Genomic DNA, 18402 nt, shown 5'->3' on the forward strand with positions numbered 1-18402 from the left:
ATCAATGTTTCGCTACAAACTTTATATTGCCTACTCAAGGGCAAAACTGTATAACTAACATAAATACAGTGATAGCATTGCCTGTAAAAGCTTTAAAGCAATCCAACTTCAATGATTTAAATGCAATGTTTACCAATGTTTATGGTGTGTAAGAAGGGGGTATAGGGTCAACAAATGGAAATTTTGTACTTAAAATTTGTGCCAAAAATTGAAGATAAAGTTGTAAGTAGAAGCATATTTTCCTGAAGGGCCAATTCTGTTTCTTCACAAAGCACACCTCAATATATACGCTCAAATATTAAAATGTTAGAAATTTTAGGTTTTAGATTAAGCACATGAAATTTTGTTTAATATTTATAATGTTTCTAAGTGATATTGAGCACTGACGAGCACATTTTTCAAAGGTCAATGCTTGGATTTAAAAACAACCACCCTGAGTTAGAAAGGCATGGCTAGGGGAGTATGACCAATTTCTGTCCCAAGAAAAGAATGAAAATTAAAAGTGGCTAACAAGCTGATATTTTAAATGTAAATATGGTTTGGTAACAAGAACATGTTTGAAAAAGACAAGCATGGGCATGAATTTTATAAAAGTGCCCAATGTATAGAGTTTTCTCAAAAATGACTCTAAAATTTACCTAATACGGAATTTTCTTTTACATTGAGCTGGATTTCTTCTTCGAGTTCTGAAATGACTTGAAGCAGTCTCTCATTTTCCGTTCTGAACTCCGAATTTTCCTTTTCTAGAGTTGTTCTCAGAGGGCTGCTCTCTTTGATAAAAGAATCCTAAAAGAGGGAGAATTCCATATTTCTAAGCAGGGAGCCAAGGATTTAAATATGCAAGACGAGACAATACAGATACAGAAGAGCTATCATATAATTTTCTGAATTCTATTACACACTTATAATATGAATAGTAAAAAGGGAAGGAGAGTAAAATAGAGCTTGCTGGAAGAAAGGCTGCAGTACCTTCTGTACAAAGACCACAGCGCATGGGGACAGTTTATTGACAGGAATAATGCATATCATACTGTTTGTGTGCCCCCATCATTCAGGTCAATTCATTATGGAGGCTGTGTCCGGGGAGGCAGCTGGGGCCCTCCACCCACACTTCCCTCTGTGTGTGCGTCTGAAGTGCTGTCCGCCGTAACCAGGCAGGCTGGGGGCACCGTGGACGGGCAGCAGCGCCGGGGGAAGGGGGTGCGGGCGGGGGGCGGGGGGCAGAGTGCACAGCCAAGGCGGGGGGCTTGTTGCCTTTGTGGCATTTCCCAGTGTCAGCGCTGCCAGTGTCAAGAGGAGCGCACCACATGTCAAAGTGGTGACGTTTTCAGGCTGGGAGCCGCATGGAGCCCATCAGGCACACGGATATCCACACAGTTGGGTTTTCTGCTGGGTGGAGGAGCCACCCAGAGGCAATTCATATTCTGAACATTAACGTGGCTTTGCATGCCTGTCACACTGGGACTGTGCAGGCGTTGAATGCTATTGAAGACTTCGGTTTAAATCTCTATGCAAACAGTGATTACCTTGTAAGAAGGTTTCAGGATAACTTACAACAAAAGACTTTAAAGTTATAGTTTTAGTAAAGCAAACTCATTTACATTTTTATTATGTGCGTCTTTTGTTTAAATCTTGCCATGTCCATTACGGGAGACGCTTTTTCTTACGCAATAGAAGCTTATTGGGACAGCTACTCTTCTTTTCTTCTTCTCGTGTGTTTCAAATCTATTGAAAACATCTGACTATACTTGCTTATGGCTGTCTAGATTTTACTTGCTGCACTTCTTTTTAAAATTAAGATGTAATGAGTTGGAGAAGCTGATGCAGAACTTTATATTTCATGATGGTAAAATATTAAACTGATTATGCAATCTCAAAATAGTAAAGAACATGCTTGAAAGTCATTGTATTATTACAGTATAAGAGACAGAAGTATTTATATGCCTTTGTTCAAAATCAATATGGACACTAGAAATACTTTTAAACTTTAATTTTCAGATGAATTATAAGCTATTCTTTTAGTAGCAATGCCATGATTGCAAATACATAAGAATAAAATCTCTCAAAAACAAAATCATTCTTCCCAAAAAGTCATTCCTCCCAATATAACCAGTGTCCTTTAGAAAGTATACTTTTATTTAACTTTAGAGATAACTGAAAGTAAATTATTAAAAAAAAAGGTTTCTTCTGTGGTCATAATGGTTCAAAAGAAAAATATGTAGCTATCATGTTTTATAGTACATGAATAAACCCTTGAAAAACAACAAGGGACTTTTTAATGAAGTCAGTTATACCAGACTTAATATTTATAATGATGACATTAAATTTTCACTAAGTCCAATTGTGAATCTTCATGATTTTGATTCATCATTCAACTTAAATTATTTAAGCCCAATTCATTCTTAACTAATGAGAACTAACAAATTTAATAACTAATAACACTATTTTCTTAACAAGAAAGAATCCCAGTCATTATTTTCTTGTCCCACATGGTTCAACTTGAGAACATCAAAGAATGAATTTCTAGGCTGAAAAAGCTTTTTAAAAAGCAAACAGCGTTTGCCTTAATTGGCTTAAATGTACATTTCCTAACAGTGGCAGAAAATGAACATCCATTGTGGATTATGTGAGCATCCATTATAATAAACTAAACGAGAACTATTTGAATAATCAGATGAAGTGTAAAATTTACAAGAGGTGGCAGCTAGCACCTAAATGGGTTTTCTAAAAATCTCCTAGAAAAGCAGGAAACAAGGGAACACTTCCAACTCAAGGGTTTCCCCCCTCCCGCAAATCCACGGACAGCCCCAGTTCCTGAGAGGTTAACCTTTAGCTCTGTCCCCACCATCTGTCAGCTGCAGGAACTGCAAGTAATTAACTATTCAGATTCCCACAGCAATGAGGACACTCATTAGCAAAATGAACAAAGGGGTAGTTCTGGGCGGCTACGGTCATCTGTTACACTCTGAGTGGCAGGTTTTGTGGTGGTGTTTCTCCTACCATCTGCCCACACCACTAGCTTGGGCTCACTGAAACCAGGAGACTTCTTTAAAACAAGCTGTGTTAATAAACCGAAGTTAAGAAGGATGGAGATCATTAAAAGGTGGTTAACTAGTTAAAGCTATTTAAAGCTACATTATTGCCCAAGACAGCCTGCAGTGCGATCCATGGTCACTCTGGGACTTAAAATTTATAAAGGAACTCGTCAGTTTAGAGTTCTTCTATCATGCAGTGGACGCTAGGACTTCAGTGCCGGCTCACACGCTATTTCTCTTGTGAACAGCCACAGGATGTGCAGTATCCCTGTCCGAGGCCTCAGAATCCCAAACAGTGGTGAAAGAACCATTTTTGGGAATGGGTGTTCTCAAGAGCCTCACTACTCCAAATGTGGTCCAAGGACCAGGAGCCTCGGCATCACCTGGGAGCTTTTTGAAAATGCAGAATCTCCGGCCCCAACACAGTCCTGTCTGAATCTATATCTTAACAGGAGCTGCAGGTGACCCATACACACAGACAGTCAATAAAGGCAGAGAAGCACTGTCTGGGGCACCGCAGATGCCTTCCCAGCAGTCTCCCTTTTGCCACATTGGCGTCTCAATTCTGCAGGCTCCGCGTACAGTGCTTGGACATCTCAATTTGATGCTGGGGGTGGGGGGCAGGGGTTTCTGCCACATGCCCATGCTGTGTGACAGTCACAGAGACGAGCAGGTGCTTTCCCAGTGAGTGACAGCCAAGAAAGTGGCCCACTGGGGCAGTGCAGCCCTGCAGAGCTGCCGCTCTTGAATGACGGCTCTGTTTCAAAACTGTCAGCAACAAACAGTCATGTTTACATATTGGTGGTGGCGGGGGTGGGTGGGCATGATGGTTGCATAGCTCATCCATGTTGGGGTAAGAAAGAAAAATGAAGTCTTTTCAAAACAACTCTAATTGCAACTGAAGCACACAGGTGTGTGCGTGGGTACACAGACACACAGGCACATTAGCCTGACCAGCTAGCTCCTTCAGCAATTCTTGAATGGATTTATCAGCATATAGCACGGCAACCTCAAAACTATAGCAGAGTGCCATTAACTCATTGAGGGGGTTCACAGAGCCTGAAAAGACACTCAGCCCTTGAATGGGTGTGTGTGTGTTAGTCATTCAGGCATGTCCAACTCTTTTTGACCCTGTGGACTGTAGCCTGCCAGGCTCCTCCATCCATGGGATTTTCCAGGCAAGAATACTGGAGTGGGTTGTGATTTCCTTCTCTAGGGGATCTTCCCAACCCAGAGATTGAACTTGGGTTTCCCACATTGCAGGCAGACTCTTTACCATTTGAGACACCAAGTGAAGCCCTCTCGGGGAAAATTCAACATTAAGGATGTTCTGACCTGGAGAGATGAGGTTTCTGTAACTTGATGAGATCCCTTTTTCTGATTTCCATCTTGTCATAAATATAAGCTAAGCTAAATGTTTACTAAACCTTCCTTTTCCTGTCATTCTTAGATTTTACTCTAAAACAATCTGGAGAGAGATTATGACTAGTAACGGTGAAGTAATTTATGTGATCAGACTATGAGAAAGAACAAACTAGAGTGTTCTCTTATTGCTTACTCAATTTTCTTATTTCAAGTTGTTTTTGCGAGTTATTTTGACTGCTGCTTTGAGAATTTCTAATTGTTTCTCCAAATTTGGTTTTACAAATCTAATTTCAGACACTTGCTGTATTGAGCTTTCTACACCGCTAGAGGGAGCAGTCGTATTAGATGAAATTTCAAATTTCAAATTTAGGGATTCTCTGGTGCCTCAGACGGTAAAGAAACCCTCTGCAATGCAGGAGACCCAGGTCCGATCCCTGAGTCAGGAAGATCCCTTGGAGAAGGAAATGGCAACCCACTCTAGTATTCTTGCCTGGAAAATCCCATGAATGGAGGGGCCTTGGCAGGCTACAGTCTGTGGGGTTGTAAAGATTTGGACATGACTGAGTGACTTTACTTCACCTAGAACTTGAGTGGCATGGAGTTCTAGGAAAGCTAGTTCTTAGAAGATTTTTTAAGAGAAATTTCAAATTTTTTTTTTTTTTTATATAACCTGCTTTTGCAGTGCTCATGTCCATCCTACTGAAAGGTACACTAGCCCTGCTCTGCATTGCCCTAGCATGGTGTTTCACTAGGGTCCTCTGGTGCTGGGGAAAATGTATATATACACTCAGTTAATCAGGAGTCTCACCTTCCTCAAATCTTAAGTTGTTTACAGCAATACTGATGTGGTGTCCATGGAGACAAAATACAGTGAAACAACTAAGGTCTTCTGCTGGAGAAGACTCTTGAGAGTCCCTTGGACAGCAGAGAGATCAAACCAGTCAACCTTAAAGGAAATCAACCCTGAATATTCAATGGAAGGACTGATGCTGAAGATGAAGCTCCAATACTTTGGCCACGTGATATGAAGAGTTGACTTACTGGAAAAGACCCTGATGCTGGGAAAGACTGAGAACAGAAGGAGAAGGGGGTGACAGAGGATGAGATAGTTGGATGGCACCACTGACTCAATGGACATGAGTCTGAGTAAACTCTGGGAGACAGTGAAGGATAGGCGTGCTGCAGTCCATGGGGTCACAAAGAGTTGGACGCGACTGAGCAACTGAACAATAACCACCATCAAGGTCTTCAGAATGCCACCAGATGCAGAGAACACCTGTTTATACAACAGCAGGGGTGGACCCTCCCACTTCCGGTGGTCCTCACCAAGCCCCGCCCACCTCATCTTGTTCTTTGCCCAGGATGTCCAGACAGACCAGTTAACAGGCTGAGGACAATCGGAGGTGTAAACACACCAAGAAAGACCTCGTGTTGGAAGCTCAATTACAGAAGTGGGATATTTTCAACAGTGCATTTTATGGAATGTAAACCAGGTGGTAATAAAGACTTGTGTATTTCCCCATCATGATAACTAGAATTTATATGCATGCCTTTCTTCAAAGAACTCACAGCGATTCATGTTCACCACAACAAATCCTCCTCATAACACTGTTGGCTAGGCAGAGATCACTTTTCATTTCACAAGTGGGAAATAATTGGATCAAAATTGCCTTGCTAATCAATGCTGGACATCATTAGTCAAGGGCAGGAATAAAAGCCAAAACTATTACAACTTTTCTATTAAATTTTCTACTAATAATTCTATTAAATTATTTTCTCCAAAAAACTAAGAGTAAATGTAGACCCAAGATAAGAAAAGTAAATGCAAAAATTGGATGCGTCTCTTCCTCCAAAGTGGTCAGAATATGTAAAAAGAAATAATATTCAATTATATTATATCTATGATAAGAATACTTAATATTAAGTTGCTTAGAAGATACTCTGGTTTTTTTAGAACATAGAGAATTCTTTTTTTGTTTGTTTTGTTTTTTGTTGTTTTTGTAGAACATAGAGAATTCTAACAGATTAAACAAAGTATTCTTTCCCCAGTTAATAAACAAAGTCCTTTAGAATGGTGCAAGTTCTATTCTTTATCTTTTCTAACTTTGGGGATTTTAAGTAAGAATACTAGTGTGGGACTTAGATATACTAAGGACTACACTTAAATAGCCCAGCAACCTGGAAGTGTTTCTTCTTCCTAGCATTCACATTTTGATATATTACTTCTCAGAGTTTTCCCATATATATATATATACACACACACACGAGTCAATATTTATGTGTATCTACACGGGGATCACTATACACTTAGTGATGTACACTTAGTGATATACACTTAGTGACCGGGGCTTCCCTGATAGCTCAGGTAGAGAATCCGCCTGCAATGCAGGAGAATCTGTTTCTATTCCTGGGTCAGGAAGATCCTCTGGAGAAGGGATGGGCTACCCACTCCAGTATTCTTGGGCTTCCCTCATGGCTCAGCTGGTAAAGAATCTGCCTGCAATGTGGGAGACCTGGCTTCAACCCCTGGGTTGGGAAGATCCCCTGGAGAAGGGAAAGGCTACCCATTCCAGTATTCTGGCCTAGAGAATTCCACGGACTATATAGTCCAAGGGGCTGCAAAGAGCCACACATGACTGAGCAACTTTCACTTTCATACACAGGGATCACTATACACTTAATTATAATAATTATATATGTTATATTGATTTATATATATACTGTAATACCATAGTCTAGTATAATAATATAATATACATATAATAAATATATAAGTTATATAAGAGTGTATATATTGGGTTGGCCAAAATGTTAATTTGGGTTTTTCATAACATCCTATGGAAAAACCCAAACTTTTTTTGGCCAACCCTATATGTGTGTGTGTGTGTGTGTGTGTGTGTGTACACATATATATGTATATTGCAACCTTTAATTCTTACTCTATACAGGGGAAAAAGCTACATTTCCTTATGTGGGACTTTGGATTCAGAAGGACCTTGGTTTTCATGCCACGTCAGCATTTACCCGCTGCATGCTATGGGTAAGTCTCTGCTTCCTCATTGGTGAACTGAGCTGTGAGGTGAGGAAGCACCCCTGCCAGTTGACACTCAGCAGGTTGTGATCCTCTGGCCTCTCTGGTCACCTCTCCTACTCCAACAATCCACTTCTTGCTCTTAGAACCTAATATGAAAACCCCTCTATGACTATTTGAGTTGATTTGAGATGAAAATAAACTTGTGTTCAGGGTCCACAACGTCCAGATCCTTCTCATTCATCTCTTCGGCAGGTAGCTAAGCTCTCCTTTCTGCGTTCTCTCTCTCCCCACTTTTGTTCTCTTCAGTCCGTGGAGCAGTAAAGCGGCTCCTGGCTCCCACTACAACAGGGAGAACAGGGCGAAACTCCTCTGAGAATTTTCCTTCTTGACATTTCTATGGAAGGTCATCCTGTTACAAGCTGGTTTCTTGGAAGCCTCTGACTTGAGATAGTTTTGTGTCTTTCAGATTAACTGAACTGAAAAAAAAGGGTGGGACTCTTCTGTATTAAAACAAAAATGTATTTACATGCTTTTCTAGGGTGGGAGATAGGTTATTTTATTTCCCTTGCAAATAAAAATTGAGAACTATTATACTGCTCCTATTTATAATTATTATGGGTTTTCTAGACTATGTTATTGAGCAAAAAAAGGGTTGAACTGTCTTATTTTGTGAAGAAGATACCCAAGATACATCCACTGTAGTCCCTTTATTCCAAACCCAAGCTTTTAGACAGCCGTAACTTCATTTACATATATTAACATAAATTATTCTTTGCTGTGAAACTTACAACTTTTTGAAATCCATATTCTTCATATTGGTCTAGTTCTTCTCGTAATTCCTTAATGACTTCTTCTTTCTCCCTCAGTCTTTTTAACAAAATGTTCATTTTGACAGTCATTGCGTCATGCAGGGATGTCTTCTCTTCTTCCACCTCAAAGTATTGCTGGGGGGAGAAAGATACTAGTCAGATACTATGCTAGCACCAGCAGAAACCATTTCATGTTTTATTTAAGCTCCTGTCCTGTAAAGTTGTTTTATTTTTGCAACTTGCATGCAAGTTTTAGTAAATTATGATATTTACATTGACCAATACACTAAAAGTGTCAATGGCATTACAATGGCATTACTATTATCCTATAAGAGACAAAGCACAATGTCTTACACTGACTATATCAGTCTGCCAATAATAAAAATAGTAAGCCTTAGCAGTAAATCTACATGACTCTGAATGTCCTACTTCAATCTTTAGAAAGGAAACTAGCAAAAATTTTGACTATGTAAAACAGAAAAGAAATGTACTTCAGTGGTGCAACTAATTCCCTCGATGGTTTGGAATGGAGGGGTGGAAAAAAAGAACCATTTCTTGAACCTATTTTAAGCACTGAGGTGCTAGCCTATTCACAGTTAGTACTCTGAAGAATTGTGTCACAAAATCAAAGCAAGGAAAATGCTATAAAATGGCACTGCTATTTACTTCAACATATAAAAATCTCATTTTCAACACAGACATGCAAAAGCATTTTGCCCATTTTGGACTCTTTTGGGAATTATGGAAGAATTTTTTATTTTCATCATCCGTTTGTTGCTAATGTATTTGGACACATGGACTTACAATAAATATAGTAAAATTTAATCACATCTGCTAATATACATCATATTGTATTTAAAAGAGTTAAACTTAAAAACTAAAATTGTTCTAATATTATATGATGAATACTGGCAGACTGAGAAGAATAATATTATGTCCGGGTAGCATTGAAGAGTCAAGCTAGGGCATGCCTAGTGGCTCAGTGGTAAAGAATCTGCCTGTCAATGCAGGAGACACAGGTTCCATTTCTGGTCTGGCACAATCCCACACGGGGTCCTAGAGTCCAGGAGTCACAACTACTGAGCCCATGTGCCACAACTAATGGAGCCCACACACCCCAGAGCCCATGTTGCACAACAGGAGAAGGCACTGCCGTGAGAAGCCCGCACACCACAGCTAGAGAGTGGCCCCCGCTCGCCAAAAGCAGAGAAAAACCTGCACAGTAGTGAAGACCCAGCACACCCAAAATAAATGAATTTTTAAAAAAAGAGTCTAGGCAAGGACATAACGCTGACAGTCTATACCACACTAATGAAAAAGATCAGTAAATGAACACGCAGTAGAGTTTGAAAGAGTGAAAATAAAAAAAATTTAAAAAAAAGAAAGAGTGAAAATAGAACAACCATATGACAATACTGGGTTTTTAATTGGGTGATTCTAGAGAACAGTATTGAGTATGTAGATCAGTTCTTCACATCTATTCTGTTTTATGTCTCCAGCTTAAATGCTCTGCAGAGGTTAAGACACTTACCCCACGGGTGCCCTGAGTGTAAGTTCCTGGGCATCTCAAATTCAACAGGTCCAAATAAAGGTCCCCGTCTTCACTCTGCTCCTCTCTGCCTCTCCCATTAACATCAGCCCAAGCCAGAAACCCATTTTCTGTCATTTGAAGCACCTTTTATTCCCTCACTAACTCACCAAGTCTGTTCAATGCACCTCTCAGTCACTCCCGAACCTACCCTCTCCTTCCGTGATCCACCGCCTTGATGTCACCACCAAAATTTGGGCCTGCCAATCTACTGCCATCAGGCTCCCCTGGTGGCTCAAATGGTAAAGAATCTGCCTGCAATTCTTTAGGAGACCTGGGTCTGATCCCCGGTCAGGAAGATCCCCTGGAGGAGGGCGTGGCAACCCACTCCAGTATTCTTGCCTGGAGAATCCCATGGACAGAGGAGCCTGGAGGGCTACAGTCCATGGGGTTGCAAAGAGTCGGACAGGACTGAAGCTACTTAGCACACACAATCTGCTGACACCAGGTTGTGGTAAAGGAAGGTTCCGTGTTTATTATTAAGTGCCAAGCAAGGAGTCCAGCACAGTTAATGCTCAAAAGCCTGAACTCCCCAGTGGGTTTCAACAGTTTTTTTTTTTAATGTATTTATTTGTTTGACAATGCTGTGCACAGTTTGTGGGCTCTTAGTTCCCCAGCCTGGGACTGAACCCTGGCCCCTAGCAGTGAAAGCAGAGAGCCCTAACCACTGGACTGCCAGGGAATTCCTCACCAAGGTATTTTTAAAGGCCAGGTGAGGGAGGGGAGTTCCAGGGTGTGTGACCAGCTGGTGCAAAATTCTCAGATTGGTTGATGGTGAGGTAACTGGGAGGTGTCACGGGGATTCATATTATTATTTCTTAGAATCCAGGAGGCAGGCAGGCTGTGTGCTCATGGTCATTAAGTAGTTAACTGCTTCCGTTTGGTGAAGGTTTTAGCATCTGTTTAACAGCTCAGGAAGTGTGCATCAGATACTGTTATCTGGGTGCTTCAGAGATGAGCTGCAGCAGAGGACATGGGGGAGGGGGTCTGTTCCAGAAAGGCCCCGTAGGGTCCGGTTCAGTTACAGTCGGACTCTGTCTGGTTCACTTGCACCATTGCAGTAGCTCTTAACTCACCTCCCCCCCCCCTTTTTTTTAAATACCTATCTAATTTTTAAAAATTAATTTTTATTGGAGTGTAGTTGCTTTACAATGTGTTCGTTTCTGTTGTACAGCAAAGTGAATTAGCCATACAGATACAAACATCCCCTCTTTTTTTGGATTTCCTTCTCATTTACATCACCACCAGCTTCCCTTGTGGCTCAGCTGGTAAAAATCTGCCTGCATTGTGGGAGACCTGGGTTCGATCCCTGGGTTGCGAAGATGCCCTGGAGAAGGGAAAGGCTACCCACTTCAGTATTCTGGCCTGGAGAATCCCGCTCATTGTATAGTCCATGGGGTCGCAAAGAGTCAGACATGACTGAATAACTTTCACTTAGGTTACCGCAGAGCACTGAGATGAATTGGGAAATTGGGGTTGACATAGATACACTAGTGATATATGCACAAAACAGATAACTAATGATAATCTACTGTATAGCACAGAGACTTCCCTGACTCTTCTTTTGTCCTCTCCAACCAATCTGCACCCTGTGACTGAACTGATCTTTCTAAAACGCAGCTCTCCTTGTCCTCACAGGCTTAAGTCTAACTCCCTTAGTACGATGGACAAAATAGCATCCCTGACTTGTGCTGGCCTTCTCTCCCCTTCCCTCACCAGACTGGGAATTTTACCAGTGCTGATACTCAGCATGCAATTTCTCAGAAGTACTGTGGGACCACAGGTCTCCACGCATTTGGAATTTCTAGGCTGCCTATTAAGCTCTTACTTGTCAATCTCCTGAATAGCATTAGAATAGGTTGGCTTGGGTCTGCAGATGAATCTGCCACTTAGTAGTAGCTTTGTTGCCTTGAACAAGTTTCTTAAGTTCCTCGGGTTTGTTTTATCATCTGTAAAATGGGAAATGTTGAATTTGATTTACTAGTAATTTGTTGAGGATTTTTGCATCTCAATCCGGCAACAATATGCCTGTTCATCAGGCATATTCACCTCTGTGTGTGTGTGTGTATGTGTGTGTATGTGAGTGCACGTGCGCTCAGTTGCTTCAGATGGGTCCCACTCTTTGTGACCCATGGACTATATAGCTCCTCTGTCCCTGGGATTCTCCAGACAAGAATACTGGAATGGGTTGCCAAGCCCTCCTCCAGGGAATCTCCCAAACCCATGGATCAAACTCTGGTCTACTGCGTTGAAGGCAGATTCTTTACCATCTGAGCCACCAGGGCATGTGATGTGACCGTGAATTATAGTGCTTCCTATAGCATGTGTGCATGCATGCTCAGTCGTGTCTGACTCTTTGAGACCCCATGTACTATAGCCCACCAGGCTCTTCCTCTGTCCATGGAATTTTCCAGGCAAGAATACTGGAATAGGTTGCTATTTCCCCCTCCAGGGTATCTTCCCGATCCAGGGATCAGACCCACGTCTCCTGGGTCTCTTGCACCGGCAGGTGAGTTCTTTACCACTGTGCCACCTGAGAAGCCCTAACAAAGATGCTTCTGATAAACTGGCTGAGTCATCTCCTTGATAACATGACAAAAACCACTGGGAGCTCATTTAAAATCCCACCATGGGACTTCCCTGGTGGTCCAGTGGTTAAGAACCTGCCTTGCAATGTAGGAGATATGGGTTCAATCCCTGGTTGGGGAACGAAGGTTCCATACACCTTGGGGCAACTGAGCCTGCGTGCTACAACTGCCGAAGCCCATGTGCTTTACAGCCCAGGAGCAGCAAATGGAGCCCATATGCACCACAACTGAAGAGTCCAGTGTGCTGCAAAGGAAGATTCTGCAAGCCACAACAAAAGCCAGACACAGCCAAATAAATAAATATTCAAAAAAAAATCCCACCAGGGGGGTTCCTTATGGCTCAGTGGTAAAGAATTTGCCTGCTGGGCTTTCCCGGTGGTTCAGTGGTAGGGAGTCCCCCTGCCAATGCAGGACACATGGGTTCAACCTCTGATCCAGGAATATCCCACATGTGGAGGGGCAACTAAGCCCATGTACCACAAATACTGAAGCCTGTGTGCCCTGGAGCCTGTGCGCCACAAGAGAAACCACCTCAATGAGAAGCTTGTGTATCACAACTAGAGAGTAGCCCCCCCTTGCCCAAACTGAAGTCTGAGCAGCAACAAAGACCCAGTACAACCAAAAAAAAAAAAAAAAATCCCACCAGAAACTGTGCCGTGATGCTGTACACACTTGGCATCACTGGGGCCAGCCTGCCTTTAGGATGTGCTCAGCCCCTCTGGGCTTCAGGGTGGGGGTGGGGTGGGGTGAAGGGAGGGAGGGCACAGTTCTTAACAGAACAGAAAGTTTCACTTTTTGACATTTCATAAAATAATTGTAAGGCCCAAACACACTGGATTCATTTCTCTTCATCTCCAGGATGAAGAGAACATCTCCATGATGAACATGAGATGTTCATGTTCTCATGAACATCTCCATGATGTTTTATGACTATTGAATGAGCTGGGCTCAAGAGGAGGTAAGCAGAAAGCAGTTTGTTTTTTTTCCCCACCACCCTTTCAAATCTGATATCCTGTCTCATGTTTCAACCTCTTAGAAGAACTCTCAGGAAAGTGCCATGACTTTTTTTTCTTTTTTTTAACTCTTAGATAGCAATAACCATGTTGAATAAAAGAAAGAAAGGAATGAAGAAAGGAAAGAAGGGCAAGCCAAAAATAAACCTCAAAGTCCCAGCTTACTCTTATACATCAAATCTGAATTTTCCCAGCTCTGGCCTCCCTTAGACTTGTAGCCCAAAAAGGAGGAGAGGGGTTGAGCCTGGGTTCCTTTTCTAGTATCCACAGATTTAGTCAAACACCAGCCTAGATATTGCTGTGAGGGTATTTTTATATAAGATCAACATTTAAATCATTAGACTTTGAGTAAAGCAGATTACCCTCCATATGGTGGGTGGGCCTCATCCAATCAGTTGAAGATCTTGGGAGAAAGACTGAGATTCCCAGGGAAGATGGAATTCTGCAGAGTGTCTCCAGACTCGGGCTGGAACATCAGTTCTTCCCTGGGTCGCCAGCCTGTCAGTCTACTTTTCAGATTTCAGATTTGCCAGCCTCTACAACCGCAGGTGTCAATTTCTTGAATCTCCATCTCTTTCTCTCCATACATCCTATTGGTTCTCTAACTCTTAATACACTTTCTCCTAATTAATTTCTCCTAATACAATATCTACATCTAAACAACATACATTCACACCAACACCTTCCTCTCCAGTCCAACACCACAGCACTGATTATGGCTTGTCTCCTTTCCACAGCACAGCCCCTTCCTCTGGCAGTAAGAAAGCTGGTGCCCGTGGTGCTTGACGCACTGACATCCACTCCATCCCCCCTCATGTCACCCATCTCCTGACCGCAATGCACCCTGAGAACTTGGCTCTGATGCAGGGAACAGGGAGAGGGAAGGATGCAGGGCTGTGTCTTTGGTGTTTTAATTCACAATGGCAAGAAAATTTTATTTTGGACTTTCATTCTTTTGGTCTTACAAGAAAATTTAATATTTTTCCTTTGGCAGTTGAAAGTAAGGAGTTCATATTCAAATCTGGGACATAACTGTTGGGTTTTTTTACTATTAGAACAATTTTATGATGTTATTTGACCTCACAGGCAAAACCTCTTGACAGGTAATATTGGTCAACACAGCTGGACATAATCTGGGGTGAGAAACAGACCAGAAGGCAAATTCTCAGTATGCGGAGCAAAGTGACCTTACAGTTTAATGTAAATGAGGCACTCTTCTAACCCAATGCTGAGTCTTCCAGGGCACCAGTGGTCTCAGGATGCACACAGGAGCGGGGGATGGTATGGGGGGGTCTGCATCATGAAGGTGGGAGCAGGGCTTTCTTCCCCACCACCCTCCAAGGCTTAGACACATGCCTAGCTGGTCACAGACTAAGTGGTTAAGGTCAATGTGTTAAGAGAAGAAGAAAAACCTAGGCAATGTTGTTTCCTTCTAGGTGGAGTGATGACTCCATTTATCTGATTAAAACATTGGCGGAAGGAACATGGTCACATCTTGGCAGTCTCCTGCCCCTTGCCTTTCTCTGTGGGGAGCCGATGCTCTGACCTGGCAGACAGAACTGCCCCAGCCCATTTCTGCCTGAGAGAGGAGTTAATCTGCCAGATTCTGGCTTTGGGTACCCATAGTCCATTTTATCAGTGAAGCAGATGACCTCCGTCTGCTGGCTCCCTGACTTTATTTTACCAAGTCCAGAACTTGAGTGGGGAGGACAAGTATTATTTACCAAGTCTCATAAACACTCCAGTAACAGTTATCTCTCAAGGTTTGCAAGTCTAAAGCAGGTCATGAAAGCTGCTTGTGGAGCAGAGAGGAGGAATAAATATGGAGATTGGGACTGACATACACACACATATATACATAAAATACATAATACAGACAAAATAGATAACTAGTAAGACTCTACTGTATAGCACAGGGAACTCTACTCAATACTCTGTAATGGCCTATATGAGGAAAGAATCCAAAAAGGAGTGGATATATGTGTATGTACAATATAACAGATTCACTTTGCTATACAGCAGAAAGTAACACAACACTCTAAATCAGCTATACTCCAGTAAAAATTAATTCACAAAAAAAGCTGCTTAGAATTCTACAATGATTCTTTGATGTCTTCGAGATAAAACATAAGTTCCGGGGACTCCCCTGGATGTCCAGTGGCTAAAACTTTGCCTTCCAATGCAGGTTCTGTGGGTTTGATCCCTGGTCAGGGAGCTAAGATCTCCACATGCCTCATGGCCAAAAAAACCAAAACACAAAACAAAAGCAATATTGTGTCACAAATTCAATAAAGACTTAAAAAAAATTCCATGGGTTCCCTTTCCTATATCAGCTCTCACCACTTTCTCAGCCCTCTTATACCAAAAGACTGGCACTTCCCTGGCTGTGCCCTGAAACTTAATGCCTCTATGATGTCAAGTGGGCCACTTCCCTGTCTTTTCCCCCATTTTCCCTACGCTTGTCAAAATTTCATCATCCTTTGGTGGGGGCCCAGTGCAACCCGCCCTAAAATGTGCCTCCATGGCATATTGATTACTTTGAATTAAAGTTACTTAAGAAATGGTTAATGCAGGAGGAACACTCTGACCCTCCTTTCTGTCTCCCTGAAAGCAGAAAATCAACCTCGCGTAAGAAAGGTGCTCTCCCAGCATCTGGAGGTAGAAGGACACCCTAATCACAAGGGCGCCCACATCCTGCTGCCCGCACTCAAGGACACAGGGGGCGATCGCTTAGGAGAAAGGGCAGAGTTAAGGGGGAAGACGCTTCGTACAGCTTGTGTCATAGTGAGTATGGGATGACCTATTTTGCAACTCTTTTCTTCATAGTCTTTATTTTCTTGTCATTTCATCTGAGCACTTTTCTCTCTCGCTCTCTTTTCAACAAAAACCTCATTCAGGCCATTGCTCCATTACTGGCAGTCCAAGAGGACGCGCCCTGCTCTTGGCAGAAGCCCATCTTGGTTTCATAAATCAAAGTCTAGAAAATTTAATCCCCTCCAAACACCAAAATGTTGGTATCTTATTGCATAATACTATTAGGACTTTTTTTTTAATCTGAAATAAAAATTATTTAACACCTGGATAGTATTTGCTGCATCAAAATTTGGAATCTAAAGTTAGTGATCTCATTAGAATGGGACCTTCTATAACTCTGCAATTCTCCAAAGGTGGAAGACAATGACAACACAGCAAGGCTTATATTGTAAGAATACATGCTTTCTCCCTTCAGAGACTTTTAATTATAATTTTACTATTTTACCATTTTAACAGACTCATTTTTAACATAATAGCCTTGAAATGGATTTGGGTGATTCTGCCTTGAACCTTCACCCATATTTCAGAAAGTATGGAAGAAGACAAACCTGAAATACTGTCCCTGAAATAAACACTGCTACTTGCTATCCACAGAAGCGTTGTAGTCCTGAAAAATGAATTAAGAGCTGTTTGCAACGATCTCTTCAAAGTTACCAAAAAAGATGTGATTATTTGATGGGGGAGATATCGTGGGAGAATATTTGAAGTCAACTTATAATGATTTTCATTCCAGGAGATGGCGGCTTAGTGAGAGGGGAGAAGACACGAGATATTAGGGTCTTATCCAAATATTCGAGTGAGGACACGTGGAAGAAGAGAGTTAGTTCCATCCAACTTTCTTTCTGAATGCCGATTACAGTCACACCAAAAAGGAAGGCACTGAAATAAAAACTTAGGTATTAAAATTTACATTTTTCTGCAATCCATTTGAGCCTAATGAGTCTTTTTTGTCTTTTTACAGAAATATAAAAGCACATGAAGCACTCTGCACAGTGCCTGGGCCATAGCAAATAAGTCACTCAGTGATAGCTGCTTTCACTGTCATTAATTATCTGCCCTAGGAAAAGGAGGAAGTTTCCCCGAGCATTGCCACTCACAGTTCTATAACTAATGCTCCATCACCAGTGCCGCCTAAGACAAAGACCTGGAGCCCCAACCCTGTCAGATTCAAAGAGATCAGGTCTGTGCAGAACGATACATGTATAGCTTATGCAGGCCTCCCTCTACTCCTTGGTGGCCTTTCTCAGTGTAAACATCCCTCCAACTAGCTGCCTCTTCTCCAAAATCCCCTCAACACTCAGTTCCCTAAGGCTCTCTATCTAGCCCAAATTTTCCTCCAGAAGAAAAAATACCCAATAAGGAAATAGTGACTTCATTCCTTAGTCCCCTGTATACAGCCCATAACTTATTTATTTTTGCTCAAACTCTTAAAATTTTAATATGCCTCAGTTTATCATTTTACATGAGGAAAACATCATAAATCAATAGAAAAGGCAGAGATATTCAATAAATGATGTTGGAAAAATTGCTTATTGATTTGAAAGCTAGTGGCAGTCCCCCAAGCTTTTATTCCTCCAGTCTCTCCAAAGGGTTTTATTTGCTTCTAAATCCCTCAGTGTCTGAGGGACCTAGAGTAATGTGTTTTCTTATCTGAATCACAGCTGATACATTTCCAGGACCAAAAGAAGCTAAATAAAGTGCAAGTTTTAACAAAACATTTTCTTTTACCTGAAAATAAGATACTATAATAGCACACAAGAACTTGTTTTAATAGTTAAATAGATTTAAAACCTTGTTCCATAGTTGAAAAAGCACTTGGACCTGTATGCTGAACTGGTCTCCAGAGGGCAGCAGAGAGTCATTTACATTAACAAAAGTTCCCTCAACCATAAGTGTATACCCAGGCTGTTTTTTCAACTCATCTGTTCTTTCTTATGACTAAGCCTTAACAAACTGGGTGGCCAGGATTTGGAAAGCTGTCTGAGGTCATGGATCAAAGTGATGCCAACAAGCCAAAGCAAAGATTCAAAGAATCACTTTCATATCTTTAAAATAATTCTTTAATTAGATAAACCAACAAACCACAATTAATACACTGTTGACTAAGCATATTTAACCAGTATATGTTTATGAAACACTGATGCATATAAAGCATC

The 18402-nt window shown here is 41.6% G+C and overlaps 1 protein-coding gene across 1 annotated transcript in view; it reads right to left on the reverse strand.

The window, feature by feature from the left end:
• C10H10orf67 (chromosome 10 C10orf67 homolog) overlaps nt 1-18402 on the reverse strand; it is a 157283-nt gene that overhangs the window by 53377 nt on the left and 85504 nt on the right. The window contains exons 7-8 of the mRNA XM_043480550.1: nt 8223-8378; nt 639-786 (exon numbers count right to left, since the gene is read on the reverse strand). Coding sequence (XP_043336485.1) covers nt 639-786; nt 8223-8378 — 304 coding nt within the window. The remainder of the gene's footprint in view (nt 1-638; nt 787-8222; nt 8379-18402) is intronic.

Source organism: Cervus canadensis, chromosome 10 (genome assembly GCF_019320065.1).
Source record: "Cervus canadensis isolate Bull #8, Minnesota chromosome 10, ASM1932006v1, whole genome shotgun sequence".
NCBI lineage: Eukaryota > Metazoa > Chordata > Mammalia > Artiodactyla > Cervidae > Cervus > Cervus canadensis.